This window comes from Ranitomeya variabilis, chromosome 4 (genome assembly GCF_051348905.1).
Source record: "Ranitomeya variabilis isolate aRanVar5 chromosome 4, aRanVar5.hap1, whole genome shotgun sequence".
NCBI classification, from domain to species: domain Eukaryota; kingdom Metazoa; phylum Chordata; class Amphibia; order Anura; family Dendrobatidae; genus Ranitomeya; species Ranitomeya variabilis.
In genome coordinates, this window is record NC_135235.1 from 59,593,541 (window position 1) to 59,616,948 (window position 23,408).

General features: G+C 45.5%; 1 protein-coding gene across 1 annotated transcript in view; it reads left to right on the top strand.

Moving 5' to 3' along the window:
- Positions 1-23,408, top strand: part of PDE6C (phosphodiesterase 6C) — a 116,077-nt gene that overhangs the window by 65,427 nt on the left and 27,242 nt on the right. Inside the window, exons 14-17 of the mRNA XM_077257063.1 lie at positions 5,958-6,065; positions 8,809-8,918; positions 9,328-9,415; positions 11,852-11,952. Coding sequence (XP_077113178.1) covers positions 5,958-6,065; positions 8,809-8,918; positions 9,328-9,415; positions 11,852-11,952 — 407 coding nt within the window. The remainder of the gene's footprint in view (positions 1-5,957; positions 6,066-8,808; positions 8,919-9,327; positions 9,416-11,851; positions 11,953-23,408) is intronic.

Genomic DNA, 23,408 nt, shown 5'->3' on the forward strand with positions numbered 1-23,408 from the left:
ACCACTCGCTCGTGCCTGTAATCCCCGGGTGCTGAAAGGAAAGCAGTGATCTATACTTACATTCAGTCGCGGTGATGCGCCCCTGCTGGATGTTCTCATGAACTGCAGCCTGGGAACTTTTTCCCACGCTCCAGGTCATATGAGGACATCCACCAGGGGGCGCATCACTGCGACTGAATGAAATGTAGGTCAATGACCTATAGTTACCTTCAGTCGCGGTGATGCGCCCCCTGGTGGATGTCCTCATATGACCTGGAGCGTGGGAAAAAGTTCCCAGGCTGCAGTTCATGAGAACATCCAGCAGGGGCGCATCACCGCGACTGAATGTAAGTATAGATCACTGCTTTCCTTTCAGCACCCGGGGATTACAGGCACGAGCGAGTGGTTTATCGCAGCTCTGCCTGTAATATTAGTTAACCCCTTCAGATGGATTACTTCGTGGGACGTGATCGGACATCAGAAGGTATGTATATTGTGTGTTTATTGTTTTGCCAAGCGAGGGTCTGAAAATGGAATGAGAGAGCAATAAAATATTAAAACAACCGCTGTGTTTATTTCATTAAAATACTTTTTAATCATGTGTGTGTGTTTTTTAACCCTTTCAAACAATTGGATTAATAATGGATAGGTGACATAATTGACGCCTCTCCATTATTAATCTGGCTTAATGTCACCTTACAATAGCAAGGTGGCATTAACCCTTCATTACCCCATAGCCCACCGCTACAGGGAGTGGGAAGAGAGTGGCCAAGTGCCAGAATAGGCGCATCTTCCAGATGTGCCTTTTCTGGGGTGGCTGGGGGCAGATGTTTGTAGCCAGGGGGGCCAATAACCATGGACCCTCTCCTGGCTATTAATATCTGCCGTCAGTCACTGGCTTTACCACTCTGGCGGAGAAAATTGCGCGGGAGCCCACGCCAATTTTTTCCGCCATTTAACCCTTTATTTCAGCAGCTACAGCGCTGAAATTTTGCACATACACACTACTAACATTAGTAGTGTGGAATATGCAAAAAAAAGGGGGATATGAGATGGTTTACTGTATGTAAACCATGTCTCATATCCTGTCGGGTTTGTGCAGGAGAAATGCAAAGCCGGCAATTGAATTACCGGCTTTTCACAGATATCGCACTGAATGAAATATAAATACAGAATATATATATATGTGTCTCAATGACATTATATATATATATATATACTGTATAAATGTTTTCCCGAACATTTGAGCACATAAATCCATTAGATGTCGGTTTTGCAAGCTTGCGAGAAAATCTCGGCATACGGATGCCATACGGATGTCACACGGATCATTTGATGCGAGGAAATCGCATCCTCGCACTGCACACGGATCACTGTTTTTGAAACATTTGTGCGATTCTCGGCCGTGAAAAACGGACCGTTTTTTTATACGTTAAGTGTGTCCCCGGCCTTATACTTTTCCTCTGATTGTGCCACTCCTTGTTTTGGCTACAAATACTGATGTAAAATACTGACCAAATACTGACCAAATACTGATAGTGTGACCCCAGGCTTAGAGAGTAGAAATGAACCTTGTGTTTTATAATCCTGCTTTCCACTTGACCTCTAACATCCACATTTGGTAGGTAAGGATAAAGCCAGGCCTGATGGAAGGAAGAAGAGCCTTAAAAGTGATGTTAGAGATTAGTAAAACATGTTTGCCTTCTTCCTGAAATAAAGTAACTTTTGGCCATGGGCGGTGTTTAGTGTTGCGGCTCAGCGCTAATCAGTAAACTGGAGCTGAGCTACAATATCAACCTCTATTTGACTGCAAAAAACCTTCTCGACTCCTAGACTGAGAACCGATCCTGCAGCACTTCTAAAATTACAGCTGAAAGTTTCTGGCAACGTATCAGTGCATCTCACCGATCTACATCAGCAATCAAAACTATTCGACCCCCATTGTAAATTAGGTTTATTATCTAAATTTCACAACAGGCGTCTTGAACCCCTTTCAGAACTTGTCGATTTTCTGATGTTTTTTTTTTTTTTTTTGCTGTTTTAGTTTTTTCCTCCCCTTCTTCCAAGAGCAATATATTTTTACATTTTTCTGTCAATACAGCCATATGAGGGTTTATTTTTTGCGGGACACGCTGTACATTTGAATGAGACCATTTATTCTACCACATAGTGTACTGGAGAACGGGAAAAAAAATTCTAATTGCATTGAAATGGCTAAATAAGTACAATTCCACAAGTGTTTTTTTTTTTTTTTTAAATTTACTATACGGTAAAACTGACCTGGCAATGTAATTCTGCAGGAAAGCACGATTACGCTGATACTAAACCTGTATAGTTTTTTTTAATTTAAGCAGTGAAAAATGTTTGGGAAATTTGTAGAAAATTTTTTAAAAAAATGCTATTGTTTATTTTTCCAAGACCTGTACGCTTTTCATTTTCGGGATATGGAGCTGTGTGATTGCTTATTTATTTGCTTCCTGAGAGGATGTTGTTGCTGATAGCATTTTGTGGTAGATGCGATGTTTTGATCGTCTCACATTGCATGTTATTGGTATGTTGCATCCGCCCCCAAAAAAACTAATTCTGTCTCTTAGGGTACCGTCACACAGTACCATTTTGATTGCTACGACGGCACGATTCGTGACGTCGCAGCGATCGTATGATTATCGCTCCAGCGTCGTAGACTGCGGTCACACGTTGCAATCACGGCGCTGGAGCGATGCCGAAGTCCCCGGTAACCAGGGTAAACATCGGGTAACTAAGCGCAGGGCCGCGCTTAGTAACCCGATGTTTACCCTGGTTACCAGCGTTAACGTAAAAAAAAAAAACAGTACATACTCACATTCCGGTGTCTGTCCTCCGGCGTTCTGCTTCTCTCCACTGTGTAAGCACAGCGGCCGGAAAGCAGAGCGGTGACGTCTGCGTCACCGCTGTGCTCGCTTTCCGGCCGGCAGGCGCTCACAGTGCAGAGAAGCTGAGACGCCGGAGGACAGACACCAGAATGTGAGTATGTACTGTTTGTTTTTTTTACGTTTACGCTGGTAACCACGGTAAACATTGGGTTACTAAGCGCGGCCCTGCGCTTAGTTACCCGATGTTTACCCTGGTTACAAGCGAACACATCGCTGGATCGCTGTCACACACAACGATCCAGCGATGTCAGCGGGTGATCAAGCGACGAAAGAAAGTTCCATACGATCTGCTACGACGTACGATTCTCAGCAGGGTCCCTGATCGCTGCTGCGTGTCAGACACTGCGATATCGTATGGATATCGCTGGAACGTCACGGATCGTACCGTCGTAGCGATCAAAATGGCACTGTGTGACGGTACCCTTAGACTTTTTTTTCACGTTACACCATTTAGTAATCAGATAATTTTATTTTATATTTTGACAGATCAGATTTTTATGAATACAGCAGTATTAAATATGTGTGTTTTTTTCTTTTTTTGCAATTGCTTTATTTTTAATGGGGCAAAAGAGGGGTGATTTAACTTTTACATTTTTTTCCACTTTATACTGAATTTATTAGTCCCCTTAGGGGACTTGGACCTGCGATCATCTTGTCGCTTGTACTATACACAGTAGTGCATCAACACTATTATAATCACTGTATAGCAAAATTCACAGTATCCTATGAATGTCAGATAAACATTGGCTTTCACAGAATTCTTATGATAAGCATAAGGGTCTTCCGCAGACCCCCGGCTGTTATGACAACTCATCGGCGCCCCGTGATCACGACACGGGTGTGCAGATGGGCGCGTGGAATGACGCACCCCCCACTTGCGCGTATTACATACTGCCTGTCAGAGATTGACAGCAACATTTAACATGATAACAGCTGCAGACGGCGCTCCACTCCACCCACGGCTGTTAGAGACAGATGATGGCTGACAGATGATGATTGCCCACATCAAAGTCAGGGACCCAACATGTGACTTAACTTCACGACATATGTCAGGAAGGGGTTAATACTTATTAGAGCCCTTGGTTGTTATTACCTGCTGCAAACGTGAGGCATCTCCAGATACCAGTTTCTAGCAAAGTTCCTGAGGAATCTTAGCTCATTACTCATGGGCAATGGTCTCCAGTTCATCAATGTTCTTGGCTTGGCAAGAAAGTGGTCCAAAAACTTAGATGAGATCATTGCCTTGTAGAAAAAAGGAGAATGATACAAAAATTAGCAAAGGCGTTTAATGTTCCCAAAGATACAGAGTGAACAAGTTCAAAGTTATACCGACCACACGACCTGGACGTGGCAGAAAGTGGAAGCTTTCATCGTCTGCCCCCAGATTCCTGAGGAGGCAGGTGATCAAAAACCCTTGAGTGACTGCAAAAGACCTGCAGCAAGATTTGGTGGCAGCAGGCACTAAGGATTTAGTTTGCACAGTAAGGTTTATAGCAAATGTTTAAAGACTCCATGCCCGGAATCCAACACTTAAACCTCCACTGACCCAAAAGCACATGAAAAGTTGGCTTCAATATGCTCAAAACTATATATATAAGACCCAGACATTTATTACAACTATATAAATAAGACACAGAATTTTTGGGGATTCAGTTCTGTGGAGCAATGAAATAAAACTTGAAATTTTAGACCTATTCAGTGGTATGTTTAGAGGAAAAAGAATGAAGCACATGCTGGAAAGAATATACTGCCTACAGTAAAGCATGGTTGTAGCTAGGTGATGTCTACAGTAAAGAATGGTGGTGGCTCAGTGATGCCTAGTCTAAAGCATGGTAGGGGCTCAGTGATGCCTACGATAAAGAATGGCAGTGGTTCGGTGATGCCTTCAGTGAAGCTTGGTGAGGGCTCAATGATGTCTCCATTGAAACATGGCAGAGGTTTGGTGATGCCTACAGTGAAACATGGGGGCTCAGTGATGCCTCCAGTGAAGAATGGAGGTGGCTCGGTAATGCCTACAGTGAAACATGGTGGAGGCTCGGTGATGCCTGCAGTAAAACATGGAAGAGGCTCAATGATGCATAGAGTCAAAATACACTGTCTGCTTTGTTGAGATGATCTGATAGTGAAATATTACCTGTTTAATAACTGTACTATTTGTGGGAATGAAAATGAAAGCTATGCAAATTGTTTACGGGGCTGTCCTGAATAAAAAAACAACATAACTGCTTTCTTTCAAAACCAGTACCACAGCTGTCTACAGATTGTGTGTGGTATTACAGCTCCATTCCTATCACTTCCATTGAGCTGAGCTCCAATACCATACAGTAGCCAGGTGAGGCCATGTTTTTGGAGGAAAGCAGTAGTAAAGGTATTGGCCTGCACTCTGACGTATGGTGAGGTGCTGTATTAATGGGCCAAATGACCCTTAGTCCATTAAATGAAAATGCCGCACACTCTATTTTTGTGGTGATGCCAAAAAAATATTATTTATTAACATTTCGTGGGAACAGAAAAAGTAGAAATAGGTAAAGTGCAGGAGAAAATTCTAAAGCGACTATACTTGACTGACGTTTCGATCTGTCCCAGGTCTTATTCAATATGTCGTTGGTAATTCCTTAGTCATGGAGATGAATGCGGTTAGTGTGGGGCTATTTCCCTGGTCAAAGCAGTGTGCAAAGTGAGCTCTATAGTCCCCAAGATGAGAGAAATATTGCCGCGGTCCCGTGCCTTGCCTGGCCTCCTGCTACTGGCCCCATACAAACTGCATCCATCTCCACGACTAAGGAATTATCAACGACATAAAGACCTGAAACAGGTCAAGTATAGTCGCTTTAGAATTTTCTCCGGCGCTTTATCCATTTCTACTTTTTCTGTTCCCACGAACTGATAAAAAATATTATTTTTTTGGCATCACCACAGAAATACAGAGTGCGGTGAATTTTCACTGTTTGGAGGAAAGCAGATTTGTTTTTCTACCATAATTAGTTTATGATGAATTATTGGCCTCTGATTAACTAAGACCAGTGGCCAAAACAATGTAATAAATCTTTTCTTTTCTCCATCTAGGTCTTAACAAAATGGATGTATACAGTAAGGAAAGGCTACAGGGACATAACGTACCACAACTGGCGGCACGGGTTTAACGTGGGACAAACAATGTTCACCCTGCTCATGGTATGTAACGTTCCAGTTATTGAGAAGAGATCACGGAACACTGTTCCATAAATGATTACTTTTGTCAGGGGATCTGTTAGATCTCTCATGTATCTGCTTGTACTCCTCAAGTCATAATAGTTCTGGAGTGACATTGCTTAGAACGTTTGTGCTGTTTCTGTTGTTCCTCCTGTAAAGCTAGAAATAAGTTGACAAATAGGTGTGTCCTTGCAGTTTGACACTGACCGCAATGATTGGCTAATGTCTGTGTACGGTGACATACTGTACCTAAGCTATAGGGTTGGCAGTTCCAATCGTAGGATGGAATAATCAGAATTTGTAAATGTCTGTTACATGATGTCTAAAGTTAATTTTCCGAACGACTCTCATATTGTTGCAATACTCACCATAAGTGAACATGATACATACCAACTTTAGGTAGCATAAGTCTTGGCCCCAATCTCCCCCGGGAAAGCCCCAAAACCCACTTTAAAATGGTATTTGCATAAATTTGCACCTTTTTGAGACCTGGAATTTCCCACGATTGTATATAAAAAATTAGCATATTGCTGGAAAATTCATCTTGTTGGCAGCTATGGCTGTATAGACAGTGAGGCAGTGGCGTTTCCTTTCGGTGAACCAATAGAAAGACCCAAGCACCAAAGTTTATAAATATCTCCAACCAGAAAGCACCACTTCTCCCTAGAGTGCTGCAGTGAGTGTCCGCTTAGCCCCACCCATGCAGAGCGCAGAAGTCAAGAAAAGTCTGCCATTGGCTGCTCATCATTATATAGAGAGTCTGACCTGCCTCTGCTTTGTAATATGAGACCCTAGCAGGCAATGACCAAGACAACATTTCCTTTATTACTGTCATACAGTTACAATAATCCCCATGAGTCAACGTGATACATACCAAAATTTTGAGCTTTTAATTATGTTCAATGCACACGATTCGCTACGGTCTTCGTTCATTACTAATAGCTGCTTTACATTTTTACCCTTTTTCTACCTCTACCTAAAGCTAGGGTTAGGCTATGGGCTAGTGTTAGGTTTAGGGTTTGGAATAGGACTAGGGTCACAGCTAGGGATAGGGTAATAAAATAATTATAGAAATAAAGACAAATTGTAATAAAAAAGAAAACGTGAAAAAAGAATATTATTACAATTTAAATATTAGTTTGGATTTCAGCAAAAGGCAGAATAGAACTAGAGGTCAATATTTTTAATTCAATACATGTGTTTAGGATGTAAGGCTGGTTTCAGACTTGCTTTCCTGTGTGCTGCGGATGGCAGCGTGCTTCCTCCTTGCTTCCTCCGGCTGCGTCCTGCGCTTCCCTGCGTACCTATGTTTAACATTGGGTATGCAGGGACATGCATTGGATGTGGATGTGTCCGCATGCGGCGATTTGAGGTGTGCGGCACCCGCACGGAAACGCAAAATTTTATGTTTCTGTGCGGGCGCCGCACACCTCAGATCTCATGCACATGCTTAGGTTTTTTTCTTTGTGTTTTTTGAGCTGCTGGGCCTTTTTTTTTTAAAACCTGCAGCATGTCAATTCTTTCAGTGTTTCTTCAGCGTTTTTCACCTAATCAAATGAATGGAAAAAAAATGCAAGTAAACATGTATATAAAAAAAAATGCTTGCAAAAAGACACCAAGGGTATGTGTCCACAGTCAGGATGGCTGGCGGTATCGCCGGAGCGGCGAAGCCCCGCCCCCTTTCTGGGACGCGATGATGCCGGATGTGTTAACTGTACACATCCGGGATCATCGCACCCTCGCATAGCGCCCTGTGATATTACTTGCGGCGACGCAGCGTCGCCGCAGGTAGCACGGAGATGCTGCGATCTGAAAAGACGCGCAGCATTGTCCGGAGTCGCAGGGAAGTCGGATGCGTTTTCCACGCATAGTGGACACTGGATTTCATAAAATCCCCTCCACTATGCTGGAACATCTGGACGCTGCGTGTTTGTCAAACAAGCAGCGTTTACTGACCGTGGACACATACCCTAAAACGCAGCTAAAAACTTGTGTGTTTTACACAGCGTTGTTCCTGCCCAAACTGGTTTTTGCAGCAGAAAAAAATAGCTGCAAAAACATCACATGTGAATACACCATAAGGGCAAAAAATATGTCTGAGTGCTGTATTCAATGAATTCATGAAAGTGGAGCTGCCCGCCTCCGGAACAGATTGATGCTTTACAGGCCAGATACATCATAAGGGCACATTCACACGCTCAGTATTTGGTCAGTATTTTACCTCAGTATCTATAAGCCAAAGCCAGGAGTGGGTGATAAATACAGAAGTGGTGACTTGTATTTATTCTACTTTTCCTCTGATTGTTCCACTCCTGGTTTTGGCTTACAAATACTGAGGTAAAAAACTGACCAAATACTGAATGTGTGAACAAGGTTTTATAGACCACATCCAACAGCATTTGGGCAATGCAGTGAAGCCCAGACCAATACACCTGCCTTAACTACACATGTGCCAGACACCGCTGAGCAACCTGTGACGATGTACCCAGACAGTGGGCGTCGGTCAGCTAGAAAGGGGGACTGACCTGCTTGACTGTTTGGCGGCATGGCTCCTCCCCTGTGACTTCTTACTGCTGTGTGAGTAATACAACAACCATTTTGGTTCAGGCACAGAAATCCAGGAAAGAACCTAATAGATTATTTTTCTACGCGTAGTGCAGATGTGTGTACAAAGAGTATTGTGCTGACAGATGCTCTTTAATGAAAGTCCATTCCTTTTCAAAAGACAGGTAAACTCAAGAAATATTATTCTGACCTGGAGGCCTTTGCCATGGTGGCTGCTGCTTTCTGCCATGATATCGACCATAGAGGAACCAATAATTTGTACCAATTGAAGTAAGTACCTGGATTTTGATGACTTTTATTTAAATAGAGTTAAAGGATTATTTTCCCCCCCAAAAAAATTAGAGGATAACTTTCTGATTGCAGGGGGTTGACCACTAGGATCCCCAGTGATCCTCAAATTGGGGCTCTGGAACCCAGGGAATGGGGCTCTGCAGCCTGTCTTAAATGGGATAGAGTTGCGCATGTTGTACATGACAGTTCCATAGTCAATGAATGGAATGTAGTCTGGGCAGGAACACCTCTACTGCATTCAGGACACAGTTCCAGAGCCTTGATGTTAGGATCCAAAGATAGGGGATATCTTGGTTTTTTAGAACAACCCTTTAAATTCTTGGCATGTCGTAACTTGTAATGCATGATCTACCCTTTGGCTTTTTTTTTTTTTTTTACTCCACTTTAGATCTGCGGCACCCCTTGCAAAGCTTCATGGGTCCTCTATTTTGGAGCGACATCACTTAGAATTTAGCAAAACCTTACTGGAAGACGAGGTAAGTGTATCATGCCATTGTGCTCGGCTTTGAAATGGAGGTCATTCACACGTGACTCTGTAAACCTTCAAGCACCCCTTACAAAATAGTAAGTTCAATATAATACATGGGTAAAGGTGGTGAAAACTTGAACCTGACTTAGGCCCGATTTCACATGTCCAACATTCCCCCTCCGAGTATGGACAGTGATGCCCGGACCAGGCTGTTGAGTTTTATGAAGGAGACCCACGGCCGTTTATTTTCCGTACCTGCTTTACGGCATCTGCACATGTCACATAAAGAAAAGGCAGCGGGCGAAAGGTTGTTCATCTTTGGTAGAAAAAAAAGCCATTTAGACCGCATCGGCTATGTTACATTTTTCAGACGATGATACAGCCAGTGCTTATGATTGGCAGAAAAAATTCAATAGGCCTGACTGGTCTTTTGAAGGATAATAAATGGTCGGCAATTGGTTGAAACAGTCAATCGTTCATTTCACCCAGGCAGCTGACCATCGATCATTATGATCAAAATTGTCTGCTTCGGCCGACTTCTCTGATGTCGTGTTATGGTAAAGCATCTAATGATTTCTTATGGCGCTGACCTGCTGCTGTGACACAGAGAAGCAAATGATTCCTAATGTGTTTGATTTTCTGTCGTTGGTCACAAGTTGCACGAGACTCATTAGCCAAATACTTCAATGCCAGTCCCATGCAGCTGAGTCTTGTGCGTGACTTGTCTAGGATTTGGCTGTTATGGTACAGGAAATTTGCAGCTATAAATAGTGGAAGACAAGTTGCAGAAATGTTTCTGGTTGCGCTACCTCTCTGGGAATTGCTGCGTAATCCAAGCCACAACACTATCTGTTGCTGCACTATGGCTACATCTTCTGTGCAAAATGCCTCCAAACGCTGCACCATGCTCCACGCCTCTTCTCTTTGTCCTTCATAGCACCCCCTATGTCCGAATGTTGGCGTCCTGCATATCTGATAGATTGAAGGCCTATAGCGGTCTGTTGCCTAGAAGAGTGAATGTGAATCGTGAAGCAAGGAGGCACACCATATTTTTTCACTATTTCCACCTCCAAATAATGCAAACACTGTTGGAACAGATGCTACTACCAGGGGGCTAAGGCTATGGCTAAAGTAGCCCTGCCCCCAGATGCCCCTCTATGAACTATTATCAAAAGAAAATGATAATAATAGCAACAGTATGCAACAAGCTCCTAAGCTCCCTCTAGTGGTGGCTGCAGACAGCTAGGATTTTTCAAGTTTGAAAGTTATCCCCTATCCATGGGACAGGAGCTAACTTTCCAATCACTGTGGCTCCAATCAGACAAAAAGAAGAGTCCAGGCTGAATGAAGTGGTGGTCAATCTTGTGCACTACTGCTCTATTCATTCTTAAAAGGTATATCCGGGACTTTACAAAAAAATAAATAATGTATGTAAGCACTAACAGGCAGGTAATTGCAACGTACCTGTTTGTTGTGCACGGTGCCATTCTTCCCCGGCACAAAGCAGTCATAGACCGCTCCTGCCGGGGATTCAGAAGCCTTTGTTGACATCACGTCCACAGAGTGGAGGCTTCTTTTACGTTCTGCTCTGTTGACGGGGCAGATTTCCGGCGCCATTCTGATTGACAGCCTAATTGGAGGAGCTGGCTGTCAGTCAGAATTATGACGGAAGTACCGCCCCATCGTGTCAGCAGAGACAGCTGAATTTCTGGCAGGAGCGGTATGTAACTGTTCTGTGCCAGGTAAGAATGGCACCATACACAACAGGCAGGTAAGTTGCAATTACCTGCCTGTTAGTGCTTAGGTACATTTTATGCTTTTTTGTAAAGTCCTGGATATCCCCTTTAATGGTAGCGCTGGAAATTGCCAATCATAGCTCTTGGCTGATCTTCGGTGTTCTCATTAGAGCAGAGCACATGGTCAACCTCTGCTTAGTTTAGCCTGTGCTCTTCAGAGCCCTGAATCTCAGGTTTGCTGAGGACCATGGTAGTCGGACTTGGAATGTTATTCCTCATCTGTTGATAATTTTCAATCTCGAGAACGCCCCTTCATCTGCTTCTATGAAGCTGATTTGTAGCTCTGTATCAGGCAAACAAGGCATATATACTAAAAAGATGTAAACTTTCATAGCACATATCAAGCGGTGAAGAAATGTCTACTATTTCCTGCAGTGTCTCAGATCATACCTTGATTCCTTTCACTGTACTGTCCTTGATTTACCCCACTGACTGCAATATTTTTGCCCTAAAAACTAATGGAAACCAACATTGTGAACACGGCCTTCATCTCAGCTTCAATATTGACAGCTGCCATCATTGAGTAGATTGATTTTCTCTGGAAATACTGAGTTTTCATTTGCTTCAGGTTGGATTCCTAGGACTTTGCTGTGCTGTTCTTTGCTTGTCCTCCGAGCTGCGATAACACAAACTTTTTTATCTTTCAGAGTTTAAACATTTTCCAGAATCTAAACAAGAGACAGTTTGAGAATGTGATTCATTTGTTTGAAGTCGCAATCATAGCAACTGACCTGGCTTTATATTTCAAGTGAGTGTGCCACGGAGTAATGCCAGCTGCCACGAGCTGCCCGGCTGATTGCCAAAGTTGGCTAGATAACATGTTAATTGACTAGTGTATCATTATAATTCTCCAAGGCTTGGACATTTATAAAGGAAAACCACTAGTGATGAGCGAGTATACTCGTTGCTCGGGTGGTCTCTGAGTATTTGTGAGTGCTCGGAGTTTTAGTTTTCGTCACCTCAGCTGAATGATTTACGGCTGCTAGACAGCTTGAATACATGGGGGATTCCCTAACAACCAGGCAACCCCCACATGTACTCAGGCTGGCTAGCAGCCGTAAATCATGCAGCTGCGTCAACAAAAGCTAAATCTCCGAGCACTGACAAATACTCGGAGACCACCTGAGCAACGAGTATACTCGCTCATCACTAAAAACCACTCATTCAGAATGCGCTACGTTAACTTTTATTCCTACGTGAGTTATCTAAATTTTAAACTTAATTTATCCTTATATTATAACCTCCTTTCAGTACTAATGATTGGTGAATTTTTGGCCGATTGCTCAAACCAAAGGGCAGAAGCACTCAGCTTATGCCCGAATGCAAGCAAATCAGTGTACGGATTCAATAGAAAGTTTGTAAATCCATGCATTGCTCTGTTAAGTTACTCTGCCCCTTGGTGTGCCGGGGTCTTAGAATCTAGACCCTTATTGATCAACAGTACTGAATAGGGGCTATAACATATTAAAGGGAACCTATCAGCAGGATTGTGCTCAGCAACCTACAGACACTGTCAGGTCGGCGCTGTTATACTGATAGGGCCGGCGTCACACTAGCGTATTGCATCTGATGCGAGATCATCAGATGCGATATGCTAATGACACTCGGCTCCTGCTCGCAGCAGAGCAGGAGCCAAGTGTCATGCGTCTGTGCTCTGATTCTCTCGCACAGCTGCGGAGGATCGGAGCACAGCTGCGGAGGAGGCAGAGAAATGAATTTCTCCATCTCCTCCATTGCTGGGGTCCGCTTATAACGCACATCACTCGGATGATATCCGAGTGGTGTGAGCTGTCTCACTCGCACCCATAGGCTTATATGGGTGCGAGTGAGCCGAGAGTTTTCCTCGGTCCGAGACAATTGCAGCATGCTGTGATTGTCTCGGACCGAGGAAAACGGCCGACAAAAAGTCGGCTGGTGGGAGCTGCCCCATAGCTGAACATTGGTCCGAGTGCAATGCGATTTTTTTATCACATTGCACTCGGCCATTTAAAACGCCAGTGTGACGCCGGCCTTACAATGATACCTGGTGATGAAATCCATCTTGTGGTTGTTGTTTAATCTGTATTTGTAGCTTGCCTGGGCTGTAGCATGATGCGGTGGATAATATGCATAATTTGGTTTTATTTAGACTTATAATTTTGTTTTTTGGCAGAGAACAAAAAAATTAGGCTCCATCAGTCCGAACGATGCTACTGTGCAGGCGCTGTCGGCAACATCTTTGTGCAGCCTCTTTTTTTCTCTGACAAAATGGCGGCGGCGACTGCGCAGTGGCATCTATTGCGTTTCGATGGATGCTACAGCACAGGCGCTGCCAGCGCCATCTTCATGAAGCCTAATATTTTTTCTCTGGCAAAATGGCGTCGGAACACGATAGATGCTACTGCGCAGGCACAGCCGCTGGTACCATTTTAATTAAGATTATTTATTTTTTTCACAGAAAACTATATCGCTAAATAAAACGAAAATATGCATATTATCCACCGAATCATGCTACAGCATAGGTGCCACCTCCGGCGGCTACCTGCTGAATGTAATTTTTCTTTCTCCTACGCCTCATTGGGGGACACAGACCGTGGGTGTTATGCTGCTGTCACTAGGAGGACACTAAGTGATACAAAGAAAGTTAGCTCCTCCCCTGCAGTATACGCCCTCCTGCTGGCTCTCAGCTCCTCCCCTGCAGTATACACCCTCCTGCTGGCTCTCAGCTCCTCCCCTGCAGTATACACCCTCCTGCTGGCTCTCAGCTCCTCCCCTGCAGTATACACCCTCCTGCTGGCTCTCAGCTCCTCCCCTGCAGTATACACCCTCCTGCTGGCTCTCAGCTCCTCCCCTGCAGTATACACCCTCCTGCCAGCTCTCAGCTCCTCCCCTGCAGTATACACCCTCCTGCTGGCTCTCAGCTCCTCCCCTGCAGTATACACCCTCCTGCTGGCTCTCAGCTCCTCCCCTGCAGTATACACCCTCCTGCTGGCTCTCAGCTAGCCAGTTCTTGCTTTGTGTCTGTAGGAGGCACTTGGGTCTGTTTTCAGACCCCAACATTTTTTATTTTTATTTTTATTTTCTGTAAATTTTTATTTTTTAATTAACGGAGTGAAGGGGGCGACGGATTCCTTTCTAGGGTCCGCTCTCCCCCGAACCATCAACAGGCGAGCACGGCGAGTATACCTCCCCATACCTTTCCTGCGACGACTGGGGCACGCCTAATCTACGCTAGGGCGATGGTTCCTATACGGTCCCGATCTCCCCCCTGTAAGATGGCGAGCACATAGAGTATACCTCTTATGTGCATCTCCCGGGCTCCTCCGCAATTAAGCCCTCACCTGTTGGCGTCATGTATTCCCGCAGTAGCCGTAAGTCCCCTGCGGCAGGCACAGCCATAAGTCCCCTGTGGCAGGCACATATGAAGATGGACAGAGACTCTCCATCCCCCGGCCAAGGGAGGATCGATTGACCTTATTCCCTCGCAATAGAGGCTGCATCTCTGCTCGGTGGTGGTGAGTAGTTTCCTTCCTCACGCTGCCTGCGTGGAAGGTGCGGTCCTGGTCCCTGGGGAGAGGTGCCGCTGGCCAGTACGCCAGCGGCAATCATTCGGCGCTACGTCGCGGCCCGCCGACGTGCTCCACCGGCAGGCTCCATAAATTTAGTCCCCGGCTCTTTCAGCCGGACTAGTCCACAGTTGAAATCCCCGCCAACCGCCGGAGCCCCGTCCAGCTCACTTCAGGGACGACGGTGCCTTCATGGTCCCGATCTCCCCACACCAGCAGCAGGCGAGCACATGGAGTGTCTCCTCCTTGTATCCTCTCCTGCAGCCAGGCCTAATGCCAGACAACTGGCCCTGTCCACCTGGGGGCTGAACTCCGTGGATGTACAGAGGCCCCTTTCTATGGCGTCCGAGCAGCCCCCACTGTCCCACCTCTGTGAAAGCGGATGGCACAAGGAGGCGGACGGTTCCTCTCCACTTCCCTAACAAAAGGGATGATGGATTGAGGTTTATCTCTCTATCCCTGCACCGTCCACGCTGCAATACCCGACATCCACGGCGGCTCCATGCCGGGACGCGCACCGTTGGTGAGTGGATCCTGCCAGCGATGGGCCCCTGCAGCGGGATATTCACAGGCAGTCTCAGGCTTCCCTGTGGCCCACCTCCCTGAGGTAACGCTCCAGCCGGCTACAAAATTTAGCCCCCGGCTTCGGCCGATGTGTAGGCCGCACCCCGGAAGCGCACTGTGGCGCCTTAAGCGGCTCTGCCTTTTTTCCTGGCGCTTTTCGCCTGGCACGGAAGCGCTCAATTTTCTCGAGCCCCTCACTTCTACGCTAGCGCCGGCTGCAGAAATTTAGGCCCCGGCTTGGGCCTATTCATGGAAGTCTCGAGGCTCCGCCCACGTCGTGCCTGTGGCTCCGCCCCCTGAATTGGCGCTTCTCGCTCGCTGCGAGATTTTACCTAAACCCGCATGACCAGTATTCCTGGTCTTAAAGTCACATGACCAGTATTCCTGGTCTTAAAGGCACGTGACCCGTATTCCCTGGTCTTAAAGGCACGTGACCAGTATTCCCTGGTCTTAAAGGCACGTGACCAGTATTCCCTGGTCTTAAAGGCACGTGACCAGTATTCCCTGGTCTTAAAGGCACGTGACCAGTATTTCCTTGATTTTAAAGGCACATGACCAGTATTCCCTGGTCTTAAAGGCACACGACCAGTATTCCCTGGTTTTAAAGGCACACGACCAGTATTCCCTGGTTTTAAACGCACACGACCTGTATTCCTGGTCTTAAAGGCACATGACCAGTATCCCCTGGTCTTAAAGGCACACGACCAGTATTCCCTGGTCTTAAAGGCACACGACCAGTATTCCCTGGTCTTAAAGGCACATGACCAATCCGAAGCTGGTCATAAATGAGGAGCCCTCTGCCGCTGATCCCAGTTTATTCCAGTGTAACTAGTTTCCTCAGTGGACTTCGTCACTGCCGCAACCCATGGTTTTTCTGACCAAGAAATTGAATCCCTCCGTGATCCTTCTGTGGCTCGGAGTGCTCGCAGGACCGATATACATGGTCCCTCTCCAACATGGGATCCGTCGGCTGGCAGGGGCCGCGAGTATTCTAGAAATGTACAGACATCTACAAAACGGAAGTACTCATTTCATGATCTCTCTCCAAGGATTTGCTGACAAGACTCTGAACACGGATCGGATATTGCCTTGGACCTGGACTTGCCAGAGTTTCAGTAAAGGATGACTTGCCTATTTATATCATCATCCAATCTCTGTACATTGATGAGGACTCCGGTCCTGCTCTCGACTACATATTGTCCCTCATATGGAGACTAAACTCCCTCGTAGAGCATTTGCCATCCAGTCCGGATATGCGATTCACTGGACAGAATCCTCTACGTGGGACGCCATGCCTGGTCTGATTTTTAAGGGCGACAGGCCCTTTCAAGGGCGCCGATCTCCCCACACCATCAACAGACGGGCACACGGAGTGTCGCCTCCAGATATCCTCTTCTGCATCCAGGCCTAACGCCAGACAACCTGTCCTGTCCAGCCAGAGACCTGAACTCTGTGGATGTACAGAGGCACCCTTTTCGGGCGTCTGAGCACCCCCCTCTGCATCACCACTATTTAACAGAAGATGCAAGAAGGCGGATGTTCCCTCTCCACTTCCCTGTTAAGAGGATGGTGGATCGAGGGTTCCTAATTTTTAACTCTGCAATGACCTGCTGGAAGCAGCCGTGCATTCTGCCACTTGGCAGATTAACCGGGTAAAATCTCCTGTGGTTTACCTACCAGTATCCCTGCCCGATGTGTCATCAATTAAAAATGCCACGATCTGTCAAATAGCAAATCTGGTTTGTTCCGTTTTGCGGCTAAGGGTCCAGCCCTCTACCCTCCCTAGCTGCCGTATGGATTGCTAGAGCAACGGTCTCCTGCCTTTAGAACTTAACTACTTTGATTCACACCAGTAACCCTTTCCTGAAGACAGTACAGATGGTCAATCAAATCTTTTGAGCGGGAGACTAACGAAGGATCGTATGTTCCTACAGCCCCGACCAACCGTGAAAGGGTTGTCCAGGACAGTCTAGATTTAAGGGATCTTGGTTCCAAAAAGGGGAACGAGAAGTAGGACCGATCCCGGACCTCAAACTTCTAACAACCTTTCACAAGGTTCTTCTTCTTCGAATGGAGTTCCTCCGCTCAGCCATTACTTCAACAGAAAAAGGTGCAGTTTCTGGCATCCATCAACATTCGGGATGCTTACCCTCTTCAAAAATTCCTTCGCTTTTCCATTCGTGAACAGCATTTAAGTCACGACCTTGTCCTTCGGCCTTGCTACCGCACCCAGAGCGTTCGCAAGGGTCATGGCGCCTGTCATGTTCCTCTTGCACCTAGAGGCGTGGTCGTCCTGCCCTGTTTGTCCGACTGTTTACCTGCCCTTGCAGGACTACACTAAGTCATCTATATCGCTTGCGATACCCTCTCACCTGAGCTGGTGGCTAGACTTAGACAACTTCTCATTTCTAGCCCAGCAGATATCCTTTTAGAGGATGATCCGGTACTCTTCCAGAAGGGTGGTAAATCTCCCTCCAGACAAGGTCATGGTCCTTCAACAGGGAGCTCGCGCACTTGCTCACTCATCCCCTCATTTCATTCGATTTGCTGGGAGGGTTCTGAGGAAAAAATGGAGACGACAATGGAAGCAGTTTCCTTCGCTCCGTTAGTTTTCCGCAAGTCAAGCAGACTTTCAGACGATAGTCTCTGAGCTCCTTCTTCATCCAGGGCCTTTCTCCCGGTTCAATGGTTACTATTAACTTCCAATACCAGTCCTCTTCTCCCGATCATTGCTCTGGAGATCCGATAGGTAGTCCTACAGTAGGTCCACTGCCTTATGGCAGGTCAACCCATCTGAATTCAATTGGACAATGCCACGGCTGTGCCATACGTCAATCATCTAGCAGGTACCCACGTTCAGGCACCATGGCCGAGGTACCTCACATTGCCACATGGGCCGAGATCTATCACTCGGTGATCTCGGCAGTACATATCCCAGGAGTATAACTCTGGGCTGCGAACATATTCAGCCGTCAGGGTTTCACCTCAAGTAAGTGGGAACTTCACCCGGAAGTCTCCTATCAGACCTGCCTTCACTGGAGCTCTCCAGTTGTAGTTCGGATAGCGTCATGACTGATCGCCTGTGTACTCGAGTTTGTCGTTCGGCCTCGAGATCCAAGGGCCATTGCACTGCATGCTCTGGTTCTTCCGTGGTACCAGTTTCCACAACTCCCCGTTCACTATTTCCGAAAGCTTTTCAGAAGCAAAGGGCCCCAGTCACCCTCGGAAATCCGCACTGACCACGTCAGTTTGTTTGCTTGCGGAGCTGGTTGCTTTCTGCCTTTCTGCAACAAAACTGCAAGTAGGGACCACCTCGCAGGAAGTTTGCACATGTAGTTCTTCCCTATCGCATACCGTTAGATCATTGGGATCTATTCTACTAGGGAAGGTCGCCCCTTTTTTCTCAGCGATATCCTCATCCTGTCGAGTCTTCGGTGCTAACGGGTCCTTTCAGACTTTTTTCCCTTCTTTCCTTCAAGGCAAGGTTGTCCTCAGGCCTTCCCCGTCCCTTGTTACCAAGGTGGTATTGTATTACCACTGTTATGAGGGCATAGTTCTTCCCTCATCTCTTTCGGCACCAGTCCACAAAATGGAATGAGTTCCCCATATTCCGGACAAAGAGAGTGCTCTGAGTAGGTACGTCTCGAGGACGGCGTCCTTCCGAAGGTTGGACACTGTATCTTGGGCTTCCTGACGGTAAGAGGAAGGCTTCCTGATGTTTATAGGAAGGGTTTAGCCATCTTCATCGGCCATTTAGCCTGGTGTATTCCTGTCACCATCCAGGAGTCCTTCCGTGTTAGATGTCAGCCTATCTCCCTGTCTATCGTGGGTTCTAGGCACCAGGCGTCGACAAGACACGCCTGCAAGCTTGCGGATTCATCCAGTCCACATGCATTCTTGAACCATTATAATTCCCAGACTTCCACAGATGTGAGTCTGGGCAGGCGGACTCTGCAGGCCGCGGTGGCGCACTTGTAAGTAGCGGTTACACAGGGCCTGATCTGATGTTGTCAGCACCCAGGGACTGCTTTGGTACATCCCACGGTCTGTTTCCCCCAATGAGGCGTAGGAGAACGAGGGATTTTTGTGTACTCACCGTAAAATCCTTTTCTCCGAGCCAATCATTGGGGGACACAGCTCCCACCCTGGTATTGGCTTGTGCTTGTTTTTATAATCCGATATGCTATACTCTCATATATAATATGACATGCTGTAAGCTAATATGTTGTTACTGATCTCCTACTGCTTTTTGCACCGAACTGGATAGCTGAGAGCCAGCAGGAGGGTGTATACTGCAGGGGAGGAGCTAACTTTCTTTGTATCACTTAGTGTCCTCCTAGTGGCAAGCAGCATAACACCCACGGTCTGTGTCCCCCAATGATTGGCTCGGAGAAAAGGATTTTACGGTGAGTACACAAAAATCCCTCTTTTTTTTTTAAACCATGTTCTATTTAGTATGTAAAATAGGGAGCAGGTCACTGAGGGATCAGAAGCCATACTGGTGAATACCTAATCAGAGCACCACATAAAGCCCCACCCACAGGCTGCCCCGGAGCACCACAATCTCATTAACTGAAAACTTCAAATACAGATTAAACAACAACCACAAGATGGATTTCATCAACCAAAGTATCATTTTAATCAGTATAACGGTGCCAACCTGACAGTGTCTGTAGTTTACTGAGCACAATCCTGCTGACAGGATCCCTTTAAAAGTTAAGTTATTCTTTAAAAGTGGAATCTCACCCCAGAGAAACCCTTTTCACACGGGATTTAGTGGAGCGTGCAATTGATTTCATGGACTCCTCCTAACTCGTCAGTAGAACTTTACTGGGGAAAAGCAACGGCCAACCATATAGAAATGTAGTATCACATTCTGGCCATTCAGATGATTATGGAGCAGCTCTTTATACTGGCTCCTGACTATACATTCATGGCCGAAAGTGTTTGCATCCTTGAAATTGTTCCAGAAAGTGAAGCATTTCTCCCAGAAAATTATTGCAATTACACATGTTTTCTCACACACATGTTTATTCCCTTTGTGTGTATTGGAATAGCACAAAAATAATTGAGGAAAAAAAGCAAATTGAACATAATCTCACACAAAACCCCAAAATGGTGAGGACAAAACAGTTGATACCCTCAACTTAATATTTGGTTGCATGACCTTTGAAATAAATAACAACAATCAATTGCTCCCTATAAACATGAACAAGCATCTTGCACCTCTCACCTGGAATTTTGGATCATTCTTCTTTTGGAAACTGCTCCAGGTCTCTCATATTTGAATGTTGTCTTCTCCCAACAGCAATTTTAAGATATCTCCGCAGGTGTTCAATTTTCCGTGTTTCCATTTCTGGGTGCTTCTTGAAGTATGTTTGTGGTCAATGACCTGCTGGAAAATCCATGATCTATTACGCAAATCCAGCTTCCTGACACTGGGCACTACATTGTGACCCAAAATCCATTGGTAATTTTCAGATTTCATGATGCCTTGCACACAGTAAAGGTATTCAGTGCCAGAGTCAGCAAAACAACCCAAAAGATCTTTGAATCTCCACCATATTTCAATGTAGGTACTGTGTTCTTTTCTTTGTAGACCTCATTGTTTTTGGTAAACAGTGGAATGATGTGCTTTACCAAAAAGCTCTGTTTTGGTCTAATTTGTCCATAAGATGCTATCCCAGAATGATTTTGGCTTTCTAACATGCATTTTGGCAGACTGCAGTGTAGCTTTTTCATGTCTGTGTGTCAGCAGTGAGGTCCTCCTGGGTCTCCTGTCATAGCGTTTAATTTTATTCAAATGTCGACGGATACTTCATGCTGACACTGATGCACCCTGAGCCTGCAGGATAACTCAAATTTCTTTGGTTCTTTGGAACTTGATTGTCGTTGCTTATACACCATTCGGGCTATCCTTTGTTGCAATCTTTCATCCATTTTTCTCTGTCGTCTATGTCTGGGGAGATTAGCTACAGTGCCATGGGTTGTAAACTTCTTGACTATGTTGCACACCATGGACAAAGGAACATCAAGATCTCTGGAGATGACTTGAGACTTGATGATATTTTTCAACAATTTTGGTTCTCAAGTCCTCAGACAGTTCTCTTTTCCTCTTTCTATTCTCCATGCTTAGGCCGGGGTCACACTAGCATATGGCATCGGATGCGATATGCTAATGACCCTCGGCTCCTGCTCTGCTGCGAGCGGGAGCCAAGTGTCATGCTACTGTGGTCTGATCCTCTCGCACAGAGCGAATTGGACCACAGCTGCGGAGGCGGCAGAAAAACTAATTTCTCTTTCTCATCCATTGTCGGCATCAGTGTATAGCGCACAGCACTCGGATGATATCCAAGTGATGTGCGCTCTGTCACTCGCATCCATAGACTTATATGGGTGCGAGTGCGCCAAGACTCGGCCAAGTGTCGGTGACAATTGCAGCATGCTACGATTTCACTCGCACGTATAATACAGCCGAGAAAGATAGATTAACAGTGGTCCGAGTGCTATGCAATGTTTTATCGCATAGCACTAGTCCGTATTCCTCGCTAGTGTGACTCCGGCCTTAGTGTGGCACACACAGACACACAATGCAAAGATTGAGTCTACTTCTCCCCTTTTTATCTGGTTTCTGGTGTAATTTTCATATTGCCCATACCTGTTACTTGCCACAGGTGAGTTTGAACGACCATCACATCCTTGAAACAAAATTGTTTACCCACTGTTTGGAAAGGTGTCAACAATTTTGTCCCGACGATTTATGGGGTTTTGTGTGAAATTATGCCCAATTTGCCTTTTTTTTGTCTGTTTTTTTGTGTTGTTCCAATATACACAAAGAAATAAAATGTGTATAACAAAATATGTGTAATTGCAATAATTTTCTGGGAGAAATACTTCATTTTCTGAAACAATTTCAAGGGTGCCAAGTCTTTTGGCCATTACTGTATATCAAGTAGAAAAATATGTAGACGTGAGTGTCCTCAGTGGTTGATACCTTTTAATGGCTAACTGAAAAGATGGTAACAAATTGCAAGCTTTCAAGACTACACAGGTCTCTTCATCAGGCAAAGACTAATGCAAAATCAGGACATGCACGATCGACGCACGGGGCTTTGGCTGGGTTCCCATCCATGCTCCCTATGATGGCTTGACCTCCCAGTTTCCTATTGTAATGAACATCGCCACTTGGGTCCTCAAATATTATTCCTTTTGGGCGTGTATTTTACCGCATCAGCAGCACTTACAAGGGGATAGTGGATTGTCTCTTAGGGCATTAGGCTCTGCGTGTGAGGCCACTTTCTATGCATAGTGCTACTCTAGCCTATACAATGTGCCATCATGCTGGTTCTAGCACTTAGCTATTTATCCTTATGATACCTGATCCGGCTATGCACATGCTGCTTGGTCCTATACATTAGGAGGTCTGTGGCACTATTCATCTACCATAGATACTGTAGGTAGGGACCCTTAGGAGCTTATTTAATTGTTTACATGCTAAAATCTAGCTAGACACTGAGTGTTCTCAAACATTTATGATATTTGATCTTTACATGCATTACCTGTGCTAGCGTTGTTTACATGTACACACGTACATTATGGGGTTTGAGCGATTGGACCCACATGGTTTTACTTGCTTTTTAAAATGTTTGTAATCTGTGTGCTAATAAAAAGTTATTCTGATATTGTTATCTGACCTCTAGTGTGCACATCCTTCAGTAGTGCTTTTTCTCTCTTCCCTTCACACATTGTTTTACTACTGGATGTAGCACCTATACATGGTATTATTAGATCGCAGTGCAACATGTCTCCCACATTGTTATAATTCCTTGAAAGGTCAACTTTCCAAAATTGGGTCAATGCGTTAGGTTTCTGCTGTTTTGACATGTCAGGGGTGACTAGGCATTCACAATCTATTGCAGACAAATGTATGCTCCTAAAATCAAATGGCCCTCATTCCTTTCCAAGCCCTGCCATGTGCCCAAACAGCAGTTTTTGACCACATATGGGATAACTTTGTGCTTAGAAGAAATTGCGTAAGAGATTATGGAGTCTGTTTTTTCCTGTTATCCATTTTGAAAATTAAAAATATGGGGCT